Source organism: Lissotriton vulgaris, chromosome 2_1 (genome assembly GCF_964263255.1).
Source record: "Lissotriton vulgaris chromosome 2_1, aLisVul1.2, whole genome shotgun sequence".
NCBI classification, from domain to species: domain Eukaryota; kingdom Metazoa; phylum Chordata; class Amphibia; order Caudata; family Salamandridae; genus Lissotriton; species Lissotriton vulgaris.
This window is the reverse complement of record NC_141687.1, coordinates 1,906,015,434-1,906,033,856: the sequence shown is the minus strand read 5'-3', so window position 1 is coordinate 1,906,033,856 and position 18,423 is coordinate 1,906,015,434. Positions and strand designations below refer to the sequence as shown.

Here is an 18,423-nt window from a genome sequence, read left to right as displayed (position 1 = left end):
ATCACAAAGGGTAAAATTGCCTTAAAGCTAATTGTAATGTCTTCACGCTTTTTTATCAGAAAAAGAAGGGAGCCAAGCAGTCTGGGCGAGTATGATAAGTTTGAATAGTTTCTCGAAGTGTTGGGAAAGGAGACAGTGACGGGATAATAAAGTGCAAATTAGGCTTGTAGCAAAGATTGTTATCTTTACTGCAGTGGCATATGTGGAACACACAGTTGCCATAAACACCAGCATCTCAAACTTCCCACATAGACTATAACTTGTTTCGTAAACTGGCGAGCTGTGTAAAGAGCACAGTGAAGCCAAGGGGAAAAAAAATGTTGTTTGTCTATTTAAGTCCACAGAAGTAGAGATGAAGAAGGCCAGTAAACGAAAAGTGCATGAAGCCACTACCCAGCAGAGGACACCTACGCGTGTGGCAGCCACTTTGTTCGTCTTCCAGAGGGGCAGTGCTGCCAGCATCTACGGCACCCCCGCTTCCAGCACAGAATCAGAAAAACTGTGAAAAGTAGAGGTGGAAGTGCCGCAGCACACATCGCGTGTTCACTGTAAGGGACAAGGACCCCTACGCTCCGCAAGTGCCCACGTGGGCGAAGAGCCAACATCAAGAGCACAACGGCCACAGTGCCTACAGGTGAGCAGAGCATGGGCCAGCATGGTGGCAAGCCGTAGCAGAGTCACCTTCTGCACCTATGCATCTAGCGCCGGAAAAGCGGAGTACAGCTGGCAGTGCTAGGAAGGCCTATGCGGTACGCATGCAAAGCAGCAGCCCCGGGAACTTTAAGGTCGACAAGCCGCCCTGCTGCTATCTGCGAGCCAGAGTCACCCCATATCACACCTGCTGCCAGCACGATTAGGGGAAGTTCGGCGGAAGACAACCGGACAAAGATTTTAACGTCCAGCGATAAGGCCCCGCGTCTGTCCCTCTGCACATGCCCCCGCAGCAACCTACCCGTGACACCCCAAGCGCTGCAGAAAAATTGCTAACTGCAAACCCCCCCTTGTACACCTTCTCTCGGTGCCCTGCGAGGAGCGTCCTGCCAGCAGTGTTCTGAAGCAGCTAAATAAGACACTGCGTGCCCTGCGGGCAAGGGAATCCCCCTCCCCCCCCCTCTCCCTTCAGCGGGGGAAAGCGAGCCCGCAAAGCCTCCTGGAGCAGCCCCCAGGACAAAGGCCATGCCCCGATCACCTGTTTGCACCGCCAGCATTATTAGGCACAGCCCGCTGCACTGAAAAAGTGGCTGTGGCCTGTGTGTGCTCATGGAACGCTTACCGGAGTGAATTGTCCCAAATGAGGTCTAGAAGGGAGCCTCCCGGCACTGCGCACCTCCGTTTTCCCAAATAAACTTCCAGGAACAGAGTGTGGCCTGCTGTTTTCGGCGGAGAGAATCGCGATATTCTCCGAGAGTATTGGCAGCGCCCTAGCTGTGGTCTCTCGACACTGCATCCTCCCTAGCAACTGGAGGAAAGTGCTGGGTACTTTCAGTCAAAATTGCAGTGGTGGTAATGCCTGCAGCAGAAGCCAGTACAGCGCTCTCTTCACAGAGGATGCACCCGGGAGGTAAGAGGTCACTGCAAGCAGCTTGCGGCTCTCACCCCTCCCTGAAGACACCTGCCAACACTCGCACTGGCTGCGGTGATACACACAAAGGTAAACTGTCAGCTGTCTATCTGCCCGGTCGCGTCGTGCAGATGGTCAAAACGAAACTGAAACATACGGCGCATGGCAGAGTCGGATTCCGATGCGCGCGACCCAATACCAAGGCGCGCGTCGGAATCCGACTCTGCCATAGACAATGCTGCGCGTGTGGCCAGCTCTTGTCTCCCCTCATTGTCGGCTGAGCCGACAGATATAGTTCTCTCAGCGAGAGCGCACTTTCGCGCGCTTTTCGCAGCGAGCAGTAAAAAGAAAAGTAGAAATAAGACAATTTCGGACCCAACTACTAGATGGTGCAATAATGCAGAGCATGTCAATTCAGAAAATTCTTCATGCTGCAAAACTGCACCTATAGGTAAGTAACTATTTAGTTATTACCGATTCTATGGGGGTGATCCCTTAATTGTACTGTACTGGAGGTGTTTTATCACATGATACCTCTAATTAAAGATGCAGAGTTTGCACTGCACTATTGCCATGCATTAATCAGGGTGACAAGTCTGTATCCTTTTTAGGTCGAGCCTAGGTAGTGCATGCGCTGCTCTGCAAGGCATGCTGTATTCCAGTATGGACTTGAAGCTCCTCCCACTCACCTCCCATATTTTCATTGGCTTGTGTCATTGTTCTTTGTTAATGCTGACTTCTGATTCGTTAACAGGCGTATTAGTCTCTCCTTAGGAACACCTTGTCTTCCTTTATAACCTCCCAAGAGGACTGGCCCTTTTACTTCTGTTGTTACATGATGTGTCTTATTTAGTCTGTAAGCACTATTTTCTTTAATAAGTTTCTCCTACTGCAGGCACAATATGCTTTCCTGCAACATTCAGGCGCCATGAGCGCTTTCACTTTCCAAGCAGCCCGTGACAATGGCAGCCTCTTCTTTAAAGTGAAATAGGTCTTGCATTTACAAGATTTTGAACTGTTAACATTGTAAATGGCAATGCCTTATAAATAAAAGGCATTGTCATTTACATTGCCAATAGCTTAATTTCTCTTAAATGCTAGACCTATTACTTTGCAAATGCTGGTTTGTATTCATCATTAGGATATGATTCATGGAATTAAGCCCTCCCCTGCGTCTCAGAACACTCTGGAATGTCTAAGAACACAGTCTTCTTGTGTGTATTTAAGTAATGTTAGGGAGGACGTACTGGGAAAATTGGAAAACAGATTCACTTTCCCTGTGTGTATGTAAAGCCTAGTGGAAACAGCCAAGCGATAGCTTCTGTCTGCCATCATTTGAGCTTTGTGTGATTAGGGGTGCAGCTGGATAGCTGAGTGTATTAGCCTTTCACTGGTACCGGTCCCATGGCACCATTTTAGGCAAACGTAGAGAATGGGTCTGATGTCTGCCTCTTGCATGCCTGCAGTGAATTTCTGCTTTCCGGTCCTTGTAAATAACGCAATTACATATATAAAATGAGCATGTAACTTGTAGTGCAGTTTTCGGCCTTAGTGAACGATTTGTGTGCTCTGTTAGACAGATTGAGGACTAGAGAAGCAAATTTACTGAAGTTAGTGTGGGTTTATGGAAGTGGCCTTCATGTCCATAGCATCTAACAAGTAGTGCTATTGACTTTTTCAGTGATTGCAACTTTGCCTTTCATTATAAGTTCATAAAAAATGATTTATAAACATGTGTCCCAAATGTTGAAATTGAAGAGCAAAGCATAACCTTTTTCTTCGCAGTTATAAAGAAGATGATGACTTTGAAACCGACTCTGATGACCTAATTGAAATGGGTGGAGACGTGGTTGAGGAGGAGCCTGACAACAGTGAAACCATTGAGAGAGTTTTTGAATCAAGAATTGGAAAGAAGGGAGGTGGGTAACAGCTATAAGAAAAAAAACAAATGTAAGCAATTGGTGAAAATAAATAGCGCACAACTATACTCTTTTCAGCCCTCCAAACTGTGTGCAGTATCACAACATTATGGAAGAAATATACTGTGTCTTTTAAGAACCTCATTGTGAATGTTATAGACGAGCCAAAGATGTTTAAAAGCAACCAAAAGCAAAAACAAATTGATCACACTTTTATAACATCCATTGCTGTAATTCAGAATTATCTTTGGCTTCTGTTGTATAGTGTAATGAAACAATTCTTTCAATTCTGATTCATATTTAGACTGTCTTACTTATATTGATTAGCCTGGGTGGTTGTGCTACAGTCTTCCTTTGTACCCTTTAAATAATTTTCTTAGAGAATATTGCCAGACATAAGAGTGGACATACGAGTGGATCAACAAACATTTTATGGTGTGCTGTCTATCCCCTAAATGCTGCTACAGTGGCTTTTGGAGAAGAGGTATACAAATGTCTGCTTATAGAGTGGTTTCATAGATTTGCTTCTAATGCCAGTGCCATCAGCTCCATTACTCACATCAGTTTAACAGATTGGAAGGAAAGGTTTTCATTTTTCTTTTTTTCTTAATTTATTTCTGAGCATTTTTACTTTTTTTCAGGGCACAATTACCCACAACCAAGTTCAAGCCTTTTAATGCTAATAAGCGCCTCTTACCAGGGTAACAGGGTATTTGAGTTCACACTATAACTTTGGTGCGTGTGATGCCTGTTTGAGCATGCACCCAAAGGCAGTTTGGAAAGGAAAACTAAACTCATCCAGGGTTTGCACTGTTGGGAGAATGGCTTCCCTGTCTCGTTCACTTCACACACTGGAGCAGACACTAAAGTTCCGCAAACAGTTATGCGGCTGGGAGATCAACCACCAAGCTGATTCCACCAAGCATCACTGGAAGAGGAGACATTTATCTCATTTGAAGTAGACCTTGGCACTGCTCCAATTCAGCCTTGGTACATTGCTGTGAGTGGGAGATATCACTGGTGCCAAAACCTACTATGTCTGTATCTTGTGATGTATACCCTCAAGTCTTTTATAATATGAATCTAAACATTACCTTCTTACATCACCAGCAGTGCTACATTTGAGGAATTTCCTCTGTCTACACTTTGAGTGTTTAGGAAATAAGACTTCCTTAAAATAAGATGTCTTTCACACCTTCATGGGATATCTGTGTGGGTCATTTTCTAGGTGTATTGGGGCAAATTGTGATCACTCGTAACTTATCAAAACTAGGTATTATTACTTTCCAGTGTTGTTCCTGTGCAGCCAATACTAATGTGCCCCGTTTGTATAGCCACATTAATCCTCTGATCAATTTTCAGTGATAGCAAAGTCAAGCAGTTATAGCTCTCAGTAGAATGTGGTTGTGGTTGGAAACTTAGATGTAGAATGACATGGTAAATACAACACAAACCCAGAGGCCATCTACTGCTATAACATGAAGAGATCTATTAACAGGTAATTCAAAGGACCTGTGAAAGTAGTTTAGACACAACAAAGTTGATTGTGATAGCACACTCTGTAGATGAGATTCAATCCCAAATTCTAGGCATTATATTTGTACGTAAAGTTAAGCTCTGTAACCAGTGTTACCACATGGATAGTCTTCTGTATGCAAACTGTACACTCAGTGCATCCTGAGACCCTTTTGCTGAGGTTATAGTTTAAAATAGTTCCGAAATCTCCTTGGTCCACAAACCTGCAACCCAAAAAATTAAAGATGTCACCCGCGTAAAAGTTAATATTTAGCACACCAAAAATAGTAAGCATTAGAGTTCTTTTCAGCGGGCTACTGGGGATTTGGTAGACTATGTAAAAGAACTGCAACCAAGCAGAGGTTCATTTTCTGGCAGTGCACACTTGGCTGGTGCGGAGTTCTCTGATTGTTCAAACAATTTAGAAAATAGTGGCTGAAAAGATGCGGTTTATCCAGTATTGGGGTATCTTTCATAAATTCACATGCCTGAATCCTTCCCCGTCGTCGAGGCGGGATTCCCACTGTAAAATACAAAAGCAGTGCGTAGGTAAATGACAGTAGTAGGCTAAAAGAAAGCCCAAGGGTCTAAATCTTAGTAACCTATCTACATCATTATATGAAAAGAACTAAAAAATAGTTCTAACCAATCAGCTACCAGCACCCTCTAGAACCTTCCCAGCAGAGGCAGTTCTCCTCAGATTTTCACCACACGTCGTGTGGAAGGGAGTCTCCCTGAGTACCTACTCAGTTCTTAAATTCTTTTCTTCAGAATGTCTGACAAGAAGGCTCTTTTTAGACCTTGTAGGACCTGTGAAAAGAGGGTCCATGTCTACTGCCTTCATCCTGAGCATGTTGCTAAGGATTGTAGAATTTGTCTCTCAGACATCAGCCGTAGTACCTTTACCTTCACAATCAACGCCTATATCGTATACACATTTTTAGCTAAAGACTTCTCATAGGCAGGGTTATAGTAAAATATCTCCTCTTTTGCCATCTCATATCTTGGAAACGTATGTCGACGATGAAGATTATAACTTAACATAAAGTGCCAAAAAGAAGATGATCAGGAACACAATTATCAGGAAGATCTTCAAGTCAGGGACATTTGTATCGGCCATATTCACTCCCAAGAGTCTCGTGGTGCTTGCAGACAGCTCTGACAAAGAGATGATGAAGTGATAGCTTAGTTTTCAAAAAGCCATGTCTTCAGCTTCTTACAGAAGCAACTGTGTTCTGGGATGGTACGCAGGTATGAGGGCATTTTATTCCAAGATGCCGTATCATAGACCTCCTAGAAAGGAGTTGGGTCATAGAGAAGTGAGTCATCTCCCTTCAAGACCTCCAAGCCATGCTGGCGGATTACCGTCAAAGGTTCCTCCCACAACAGGCTGTCCCAGACAATCCACCTCCAACGGAGGTACCGGATCCGTTACCTCAAACAGACGTTCCTGCTTCGCGTCCTCACCCTTCTTCTGATCCATTGCCACAAATACACCATGATACTTCCTCCTTGGAGGAAGAGGTTGAAGAGGGTTAGTTTCCTGAGAAAGCTACTAGCGTGGATCCTTGGGATGATTATATCATACCAATGCCTTCTCCACCCATTCCCCAGCCTTCGGATGCTCCCCCTGAGGACATCGGGGGTTTTCATAATTTGATGCAACGTGCAGCATCTAGATTTCAATTGCCGGTTACAGTAGAACACACGGATTGCTTTTTACATTTCTTTAAAGAAGAGTATAGAAAGGTCACATGAGCGGTTCCTACCATTGATTATATCTGGAATGAAGGAATAAAGATTATGAAAATGCCTGCTTCCATCCCGGCTGTACTCCCTTGCATTGAGAAGTACTGTGCTCCTCCTGATACTCCATCTTGCCTAATTGGTCATCCCAACCAGATTCAGTAATTTCGCAAGCCGCCCAACAAAGATCCAAAAATCCGGCTACGCCCATAACAACACTGCCTAATAATGAAGGATGGAGCTTAGACCTTATAGGTAAAAAAAATTCCACCATGGATGCAGCCTCCATTAAAGCCGCAAATTCTCTGGCAATACTCGGCCGTTTGACCGCCAGATGTGGTCAGATTTGGCAGAATTTATATATCTCATTCCTGAAGACCGTAAACAGGACTCAAGAAAGATACTTTTGGAGGGGCAACGAGCTGCTTCTGAGATCCTAGATTGCGCTCTGGACATTGCATACGCCAACTTGCCGGTGCTGCAGTACTCAGATGCCAGGGATGGCTTAAAGCTACATCTTTTAGGCCAGAAGTACAAACAAAGATTTTAGACATGGCCTATGATGGAGAATCCTTATTCAGAAAGCACATTGATGCAGCCCTCCTTGTTATAAAGACGGATACTGATACTGCTAAATCATTGGGCACTCTACAGTAAAGGCGGGGATCATTATGAGGTGCAAGGGGTCGTGGTTTTCAATCAAGTGGAGGATATCAAATCAACAAAATAGGCAATATCAGACAAAGTATAGATAGCCTTACAGCCAAACATCTTACCAACAATCCTCTTCAGCTAGTTTCTTCTGTCAGGGTGGTCGAAAGCGATTGAACAATCAAGATCGCGATACCAACAGGAAGCAATGATTTAACCAGGACGCCAGTCCTCATTCCCTCCCTCCACGTGGGCACAAAAATTACAGCTTTTGCTCACAAGTGGCAACAGATAACTTCGGATCGATGGGTTCTCGACCTAGTCAACAACGGTCACACCCTGGAATTCATCAAACAGCCACCTACTACCCCGCCCAGGGGTCCCTCTCCCCCACCCCCTCGTCTACACTTACTGTTCATTAAAGCCTTAAAAATTCTCTGCAAAAATGCGATAGAGAATGTTCCATCGTCTCAAAGGGGAACCAGGGTCTATTCTCTATTCTTCCTCATCAAGTAGAAATCAGGGGAGTGGCGCCCGATCCTGGACCCCCGCGTACTCAACAAATTCCTGAAGAAACAGAGTTTCTGGATGGTCACGCTTGCCGAAGTTTTAAGCGGTCTAAAAGAAGGGGATTTTATGTCTTCTCTGGATCTGGAGGATGCATACTTTCACATCCCTAACATCGCAAATACCTTCGATTCACAGTGGCTGGTGTCCGCTATAAGTTCAAGGTGCTCCCATTCATACTGAAATCGGCATCAAGGATCTTCACGAAATGCCTGGCACCAGTGGCAGCGAAATTGAGATCTCAAGGAATACAAGTGTTTCCTTATCTAGACGAATGGTTGCTGAAAGGTCCTTCGGAACAGGCAACCGGAGACGCTATCTCAACATGTCTACAACTCTTTTGGACTCTAGGCCTCACTCTCAATGACAACAAGTCACAGCTACGTCTCTTCAGGTGATTCCTTTTCTGGGAGCAATGCTAGACACGATACAGCACAAAGCATTCTTGTCAAAGGACCGCTAGTTACGTCTCCAAAAATTGGCAATGTCAATCGCAAAAAAAGGCAGTTTCTGTCCAGATGTTCGCTTCTCTTCTGGGGATGTGTTCATCTGCAGTAAACCTCATACCATTGGCACGACTCAGAAATGAAACCTCTGCAGGAGGAATTGCACCCACAATGGCAGCAAGCCGTAGGGTCTTTCGACGAATCCATCAGGGTCACATCGCACATGATAGATTCTCTGCATTGGTGGTCTCAGACAGCAAACTTGGCTCCAGGCCTCACTTTCCTACCAACTACTCCAGAATTCGTTTTAACGACCGAAGCCTCCATGGAGGGATGGGGAGGTCATCTGCAAGGTTTACAGATTCAAGGAAGATGGTCCCAAGAATACTATCAGCAGTATATCAACAGATTGGAGCTTCGCGCCATCTTTCTCTCTCTGCAGGCATTTCTCACGAGGATTGCGGGCTCCTCAGTACTGGTCCGTACCAACAATACAACCAGCATGTATTACATCAACAAACAAGGGGGAACAAAACCACTGTCTCTTTCGCAGGAAGCTCAGGAACTGTGGGAGTGGGTCACTCTCTACAATATAACCTTGAGAGCAGAACAGGTCAATGGACTTCAAAATACTTTGGCTGACACCCTGAGCAGATCTCTCTCGGGCTGTCACGAATGGGAATTGGAGCAGAAGCAGGTGAACAGAATCTTCCAGATTTGGGGCAAACCAGCACTATGCCAAAATTACGCCAACCGGTTCCCTCAACAGGGATCTAGGGGGAATGCCCTGTCCATGTGATGGTCAGGGAATTGTGCATACTCTTTTCCCCCCAATACCTTTGATCCCGATAGTGCTCTGCAAAATGAAAATGGAGGGCTGCCTTCTCCTCCTGATTGCACCCGTTGGCCAAGGCAATATCGGTTCCAGGAGCTGCTTCTCCTATCTCAGGACAAACCTATCCACCTGATTCCAACACTCAAAAGGTTGTCAAGGGAGAGGGGTCAAATACTTCATCCAGATCCACAGTTGCTGCGCTTGCACGCATGGCTCTGGATTTCTTAAAATTCAAAGATCTGAACATTTCTCAGGACTGTTGTGAGATTTTGGCTAAGTCTCGTGCTCAGAGTACTGTCAAGACTTATCGCTTAAAGTGGAAGCGATTCTGTTTGTGGTGTGAGGTGAATAATGTCCACCCTATCCAAGCTCCTACGGAACAAATTCTTCCTTATTTATTGTCCCATGCCTAAACTGGGCTTGTTTTTTCATCGATTAAGGTTCATCTTGCTGCTCTTTCCAGATTCAAGAAAAGTTCCAATCAACCTTCTCTGTTAACCTTCTCTGTTCCTCTTCGCTTGTCAAACAATTTATGAAAAGGTTCTTCCGAGTTTTCCTTCCAATACGTGCACCTCCTCCAGAGTGGGAACTAAATACTGTCTTGGCGCAATTGAAGAGAAGACCATTTGAACCTATTCACAAGGCTGATCTCCAGTTTCTAACGTGGAAGGTTGCCATTTTGCTGGCCCTTACTTCTGCTCGAAGGGTTCGTGAAATCCAAGCCTTCACTATCTCAGAACCCTTTTTGCATTTCACTAAGGATTATGTAACTCTTCGAACAAATCCTAGATTCATCCCTAAAGTACCGTCTCAATTTCCCTTAAATGAACCGGTAAAGTTTAGACTTTTCTTCCCGGATCCATCCACGCCAGCTGAGAGAGCGTTACACTCGCTTGACATAAAACGTTGTTTAAAATTCTATTTACAGAAGACTATGGACATCAGGCGATCCAACCAACTGTTCGTGGCCTATGGTCAAGCCACACTTAGGACTGCAGTAACAAAGGCAACAATAGCCAGATGGCTGGCTTCTACGAGTCATTTCTGCCATGACCAGGCCAACAAACCTTTGCAGAGAAAGGTGAAAGTAGATTCAACCAGCACTATAGCAGCTCCTACTGCATTGTTTGCTGGAATAACTTTGGAAAATATCTGTCGTGCTGCGACATGGAAAAATGTCCACACGTTCACAAAACACTACTGTCTGCAATCTGCGCAGCAGGATGATGCATCTGTAGGACAAGCGGTTGTTCGACATCTTTTTCACTAAGACCAGTATCAGGTACTTTTACCTTTATATTCTGCAATGTTGCATGTGACATATAATACATGTTTGTTCATTTAAATATATGCATTTTCTTTGTGTTTATAACCTTGCCTTACTTAAGTAATGTTTCTGAATATGCATTTTATTTCTTTGAAGGTGTATTTAGCTGGTTAATGGTCCAGCCTTTATGGATGTGTTTTGAGAGTTTATGAACCTTATCGCTCACCATCATAAAACGACACTATTGCTTGCTATTCTGATTCAGGCATGTGAATCTATGAAAGATACCACAATACTGGATAAGAAAACAAGTTACTTACCTGTAACTACAGGTTTGAGGCATATGAGCTGCAGATACTACACTTAGCATTAGATTGGCACCTGGTGTTGGGCTGGGATGATTGCTTGTTGTTGTCGTCTTGTAAGAAGTCTTTAGTCACGAGATAGGTGACTCCTCCCTTGGACGATAGTGCGCATGGGCATCGGCTCCATCCTTAGATTGTTCTTTTCCGCCACTGGGTTCGGATGAACTTTTTCCGCTCCGGCTAGAAATAGACTTTTCAAGCGCTTCGAAGCGCAAAAAACATATTAAAACTTTACCGAGCTACCTTCGATATCGACTAACATCGTTTTCGACTCCATCAGCTCGATTCCGGTCGTCGACGCGGGACGTTGGGCCTATCCGTGCCGTGACGCCTACACCTCATGGAAAGGACACCATTCAAGAAATGCCCCGAGTGTGGAGCAAAGTTTCCCCACAGTGACCACCACGAGGTCTGCAACCTGTGCTTATCGCCAGAACACGACGAATCCAGCAGTACAGCCTACGCATCCTTTCGATCCAAGAATACCATCCTAATCGGAGGGCCCGTGGACACGACATGCAGAGATCAGCTCCGGAACCGGTGGATAGCTTCAACAAAAAGGTTCCGCTCGTTCCTGAAGAAGATTCCGATGATCTCCAAATATTATCAGAAGCAGACGACTCAGATGACTCCATACCATCGGGTCAGCGCTTGAGTACTACTGCCCCTGCATCATACACAGCACCCAGATCGAAGGCAAAGGTCAACACTCCGCCTCCGGGGCCCAGTCGTGACCGAAAAAAACACTTCGAAAGCCCCACCATTGAGCCCAGCTCCGAAGAAAGTAATTAAGCCATCCTATTAGCTCTGTACCGAGCAATCCGTACGTGCCGATCCCACAAGCTCCATCGGCACCGAAACCGAAAGAAGTCTCGGCTCCGAAACCGTCGACTTCTAAAGACAAAGATATGAAGCCAGCGTCCGACGCCTCGAAGCCTACGAGACCAGCTTCCACTCCAAAGCCATCGTCTTCGGTACCGAAACCGACAATGCCTGATTCCGATACGTCCAAGCCCTCGAAACAGGCTTCGACACTGAAAAGAACACTGTCTGTGCCGAAAACTACGCCAAAGGACATTGTAACACCTCCTAAGGCTAAAGACAGACAGCAGCCTCGTCCGGTACCGAAAAAATCGGCGCTGACAAAGGTTCCACAAGGGGAAGACCTTTTCCAACCAGATCCTCAGCAAAAGAAGATCTACATTTACCCAAAGACAGGTCATGTATCCACTACACCACACAAGAAGAGGAAGGCAGATACAACACCCACACCTGTAGTACCTGCCAAGAAGAAGGACTCTGCCACATCTCCTATGCACCCTTCTTCTCCTATAATTCCTTCTCATTTATCCCATGTTCCTCTTAACAATTCTCCACAGATTTCTCCTCCACATTCTCCTCTTCTGTCTTCACACTCGCCTCAAAATGATGAGTATAGTTTAGGGAGAGGGATGGATCCAGATGAGCCTTTCCCATACCCTGTAGATGATACAGACTGGGAGTACCCAAACCCACAGAATGTGCCAGATATCCCTGACCCACAGTCATATCCATCAAAACCTTCTCCCCCAGAAGATCACATTGGTTTTGGTCACCTGCTGAACAGAGCTGCCATTTACCATGGAGTCACTATGCATTCTGATGAGGCAGAGGAAGATTTCTGTTAGACACATTTGAACAATCGCAAAGGTCTGTTCAAATTCTTCCCATGATTAAAGGGGTCATCAAACATGATCCAGAGATATTTAAAGACCCTGTACGTACTAGGATCCTGAACCCTAGAATTGAGAAAAAAAATAGGCCTGCACCTGCAGATCCAGCCTACATTAAAGGACAACTGCCATTAGATTCACTAGTTGTGTCAAATTCTAGGAAAAGGGCAAACTCACAAACGTCAGGTGAGGCACCCCCTCCTGACAAAGAATCCAAAGTAATAGATGCTTCAGGCAAAAGAATAGCTGCGCAATCTACCAACATATGGTGTATAGCTAACACACGAGCCCTCCTTTCAAGATATGATAGGGCTCATTACGATCAGTTAGAGAAACTATTAAAACATCTACCTGACCAATATAAGGAGCAGGCAAACGACCTTATACAAGAAGGCAAGCGCATTTCTAATGCCTCCATCAAGTGCGCACTAGATGTGGCAGACGCTGCATCTAGAGCTGTAAAAACTAGTGTCCTACTTAGAAGACATGCGTGGCTACGCATTTTAGGATTTAAACAGGAAGTCCAAACTACCATTTTAAATCAACCATTTGGACCAGTGGTAGACACAGCACTTAAAAAGATGAAGAAGGATACAGATACTGCCAAATCTATGGGAGCTTTACAGTCCACACAAGCTAAAAGTTCCTTTTGGCGCTCCTTCTACAGAGGAGGCTCCAAACAGACTGGAGCAGACAATACAACATCCTTCAAATCTAACACACAAACATCCTCTAACAAGGGATATTTTAGAGGAGGATATAGGAAACAACAACAAAGGAAGAGGTCTGGGTAACAACAATAATCGAACCGCTTACACTACATAACAGTGACTTGCCTCCGCTTCCCCGAAATCATTCCACTCCTGTGCGGGGCAGATTAACACCATTCCTACCTGTCTGGAGTTCCATCACAACAGCCAAGTGGGTAAGACAAATTATCCAGTATGGCTACTGCCTAGAACTTATAGCAACCCCTCCACACATAACACCCAGGCAGCGTCCAATGTCTGCAGAACACCTTACTCTGCTCGAACAAGAAGTTCTGTCGCTTTTTCAAAAGGAGGCAATAGAAATAGTTCCTTTACAACAGCAAAGAACAGGGGTTTACTCGCTGTATTTTCTAATACCCAAAAAGGATGGGACACTAAGACCAATTCTCTACCTCAGGCCCCTCAATCATTACATACAATCAGATCATTTTCATATGATCACTTCGCAACAAGTGCTCCCACTGCTGCAACAAGGCAATTTCCTTACAACACTAGATCGAAAGGACGCCTACTTTCACATTCCGATACATCCTGCTCACAGGAAGTATCTAAGGTTTGTACTGGAAGGACAACATTATCAGTTCAAAGTCCTTACATTCGGAGAGACAACAGCACCAAGAGTATTCACAAAGTGCCTTGCAGTAGTAGCAGCACATCTCAGGAGACAACAAATACATGTCTTCCCTTATCTAGACGATTGGCTCATAAAAGCCAAGTCATTCAATCAGTGTGTTCAACACACCCATCAGACAATTCAAACATTGCACGACTTAGGGTTCACAATCAACTACACCAAGTCGCACCTGCAAACCTTTCGTATACATCAGTATCTAGGGGCTACAATAAACCAGTCTACAGCTCTAGCGTATCCCAGTCCAGCAAGGATACAGAGCATTCAAACCTTAGTCACAGTCTTCCAACATCAACACTCTCTCCAAGCCAAAGTGTTCATGAGACTAATAGGCATATTGGTGTCTTGCATTTTTATTGTGCCATATGCAAGACTGCAGATGCGTCCGTTACAGGAATGTCTAGCACGACAGTGGAACCAGGCTCAAGGGCAACGAACAGACCTGGTGTTGGTAGACAGCCGCACACATCGCTCTCTGCAGTGGTGGAACACCAAAAACTTGACAAAGGGGCGGGCGTTCCTCGAACCTGTTCCACAAATAGTACTCACAGCAGACTCCTCTCTCACAGGATGGGGAACCCATCTCCTACATCATACGACACAAGGACAATGGACCATTCAACAAAGATTGTTCCATATCAACCATCTAGAGCTGCTAGCAATATTCTTAGCACTCAAAACATTCCAAGTACAAGTACAAAACAAAGCTGTCTTAATCCGGGCGGACAACATGACAGCTATGTATTATATACAAAAGCAGGGGGGGAAACACTCTCAACAACTGTCCCAGCTTGCACAGAACATTTGGAGATGGGCCATTCCACAAAATATATATCTGCTAGCACAACACCTTCCAGGAGTTCACAATCCGATAGCAGATCTGTTGAGTCCGCAGACACAACAAATTCACAAATGGGAACTACATCCGCAGGTTCTTCAACCATTTTTCCACAGGTGGGGTCATCCAGACAAGGAAACGCAAAATGGCCACCTTCGCCACCAGGTTTCCACACCCGCTGTCCAAGAGCAATGCGATATGGATGAACTGGTCGGACATGTTTTGCGTACACTTTTCCGCCACTACCACTAATACCATTAGTAGCACGCAAGCTCAGACAACAGTCTCTCAAATTAATCCTGGTAGCTCCCACATGGGCACGTCAACCGTGGTTCACCACACTACTAGAACGCTCTCTAGTTCCACACCAAAAGTTATGCCTCACACCATCCCTGCTAACGCAGAACCATGGAGACATCAGACATCCAGACCTAAATCAACGGAATTTAGCGATCTGGCTCCTGAAGTCTTAGAGTTTGGTTATCTTAACCTACCACCAGACTGTATGAACATCATTAAAGAGGCCAGGAGACCTACTACCAGAGCTTGTTATGCTGCTAAATGGATGAGATTTGCCATTTATTGCAGCAATAACCAAATTGATCCCCTGGACGCCTCTATCCAGAATATAATTTGCTACCTTTTACAGGGTAAAAGGGGCTGAAGTCCCTTCTCTTCCCTAGGGCTGTGTGATCCTGTCTGTGTGTGATGTTTGTAGAGTCAAAGCGCCAGAATACCCTTTGGGTGACAGTTCACGCTATAAAAGTATGTCTTACATTACATTACATTACATTTACAAAGATGTAACTTAGCATATTCATTCCTACGTCTGCACTTTGCAGCAATTGCAGCGTATTTACATAACAGACAACATATGTCTCTTTTTAGAGTGCCTGCTATTAAAGCATTTATCAAAGGATTAAAAAGAATCATTCCCCCCAGGTTACCACCTTCTCCAGTGTGGAACCTAAGCGTTGTTCTTACAAGACTCATGGGACCTCCTTTTGATGCCTGGCCTTCACCCTGGGGGTGCCCAGGAGTGGACGCCTCACAGGGAAAGCCAAGACGGGTTCCACAGCGGTATTTGTACAAGTGCCTTGATACCCTTGCGGGTGAGTAGTGCACTATACAAGTATCAATTTTTTGAGCATTTACATAAATGTGAATTGCAATTCCTCACGTTGAAAACAGCTTTCCTTATTGCTATTACCTCTCTTAGAAGAGTAAGTGAGATGCAAGCTTTCACAATACAAGAACCATTTTTACAACTACATCGTAACAAAGTGGTTCTAAGAACTAATCCTAAATTACTTCCAAAAGTCATTACTCCTTTTCATTTAAACCAATCTGTAGAGTTACCTGTGTTTTTCCAAAACCCTGACTCTGTAGCAGAAAGAGCTCTACACACACTAGATGTTAAGAGCTCTTCTCTACTGTAAAGATAAAACTAAATCTTTTCGAAAAATAAAACAATTGTTTTTATCTTTCTCTCCACCTCATACAGGCAACCCCATTTCTAAGGGTGGAATTGCAAGGTGGATTGTAAAATGTATACAAATATGCTATCAAACAGCAAAACGAATTTTAACAGTTCCTCTTAGAGCGCACTCCACACGCAAACTAGGAGCCTCTATGGCTTTCTTAGGGAACATTCCCCTAGAGGACATATGCAAGACAGCAACATGGTCTACAACACTCACCTTCACTAAACAGTACGGTTTTAATGTGCAAGCCAAGCAGCAAGCAGCAGTAGGCCAAGCTGTCCTTAAAACTCTTTCAAACTACTGCAACAGATACAGGTGACCACCGCTAGGGGAGACACTGCTGCACAATCGATGCTAAGTGTAGTATCTGCAGCTCATATGCCCCGAATGGAAAATGCTACTTACCAGTATGCATCTGTTCTTGGCATGTAGAGCTACAGATTACTACATGCCCTCCCAACCCCCGTTACCTGTATCTGTTCCAGTTTTATCTTACTTAGATGCACACGCATGGACATCCTTTTCTTTACTTATACTAACTCCATCATTTCCCATCATGGCGAAAAACAATCTAAGGATGGAGCCGATGCCCATGCGCACTATCGTCCAAGGGAGGAGTCTCCTATCTCGTAACTACAAAAGACTTCTTCCAAGACGACAAAAACATGCAATCATCCGAGCCCAACACCAGTTGATGATCTAATGCTAAGTGTAGTAATCTGCAGCTCTACATGCCAAGAACAGATGCATACTGGTAAGTAGCATTTTCCTTATCCAGTATTGATATCTTTCATAGATTCACATGCACCCACCCGCCTCCCCGGCGAGTCAGTTCCTATGGATTGTGATTCTTTATTCCCACTTGTCCTAGAAAATCTGAGGAGAACTGCCTCTGCTGGTAAGGTTCTAGAGGGTGCTGGTAGCTGATTGGTTGGAATTATTTTTTATTTATTTTCATATAATGATGTAGATGGGCTACTAAGATTTAGGCCCTTGGGCTTTCTTTTAGCCTACTATTATGTACTGCTTTTGTATTTTACTGTGGGACTCCGGCTTCGACGACTGGGAAGGATTCAGGCATGTGAATCTATGAAAGATACCAATACTGCATAACTATAGTTACAGCTAAGTAACTTGTTTTCATTTTTGTCACACTTTTGCCCCACTGAGCAAATAGAAGTCTTGCCCATTTTAGATGTCGTAATCCTTCACTAAATCCACATTTTCTGTACGCACCAAGAAATGTCAAGTTGTAATCAGTAAAGCATGCAAAATTTAAGGTGATGAGCAGGAGGAGAGTAATAATAAAGGACTATTTTTTTTCTCATTGTTAGTATGTGAAATATAAAACTTTTACACCCTGAAAAGGCTCTGAACATTTTTCTTTCAACTTTGTCCAGCCACAGGAGCTTCCACAACGGAGTATGCTGTGGGAGAGAATGGCGACCCTAATGCTGACTACAACCCCGAGAAAGATGATGGAGAACCTCAGTACCTCATTAAATGGAAAGGCTGGTCTTACATACATAGTACCTGGGAGAGTGAGGAGTCCCTGCAGGAGCAGAAAGTCAAGGGGCTGAAAAAACTGGAGAACTTTAAGAAAAAGGAGGATGAAATACGTCAGTGGTATGATTCATAATTTCATAAATTACTTTCCTGTAAACTATTGAAAGCTTGTATGCTGTTAATAATTAATGGTTTTTAATTTTCACGTTTAGCAATAACAGTCTTTCTAACCCTGGCATTTCCCCGTGTGGCAACAGGTCGCCTAGGATACAATTGTCTATAGTGCATGGAATAGCAGACTGACGTCTTTCGCTTTCCGGCATGTTTGTCTTTAGAAAAATGGGCTGCACGGGAAAGCAGGCACAATATTCATATACATCTCAGCAACAATATGGCAAATGCCCTAAGAGTTTATTTATTTATTTTTAAAAAAAAACCTTTATTACAATAAAAATAATACAGTTGCAGACCTACAACCACAGGGGCCGGCCGTTAGCAATAAAAACCAAAGTTGCAATTTTACACAGCTCATCAGCCGACAACCGAGGGCCCGGCAGCGATTGCGCACAATATTTTAGAAGATCCTGTGGCGGTAGGAAGGATTAATTAA

General features: G+C 44.4%; 1 protein-coding gene across 1 annotated transcript in view; it reads left to right on the top strand.

The window, feature by feature from the left end:
* Nucleotides 1–18,423, top strand: part of CHD2 (chromodomain helicase DNA binding protein 2) — a 1,340,517-nt gene that overhangs the window by 573,480 nt on the left and 748,614 nt on the right. Inside the window, exons 7-8 of the mRNA XM_086956769.1 lie at nucleotides 3,347–3,480; nucleotides 17,708–17,933. Of these exons, the coding sequence (XP_086812895.1) occupies nucleotides 3,347–3,480; nucleotides 17,708–17,933 (360 nt within the window). The remainder of the gene's footprint in view (nucleotides 1–3,346; nucleotides 3,481–17,707; nucleotides 17,934–18,423) is intronic.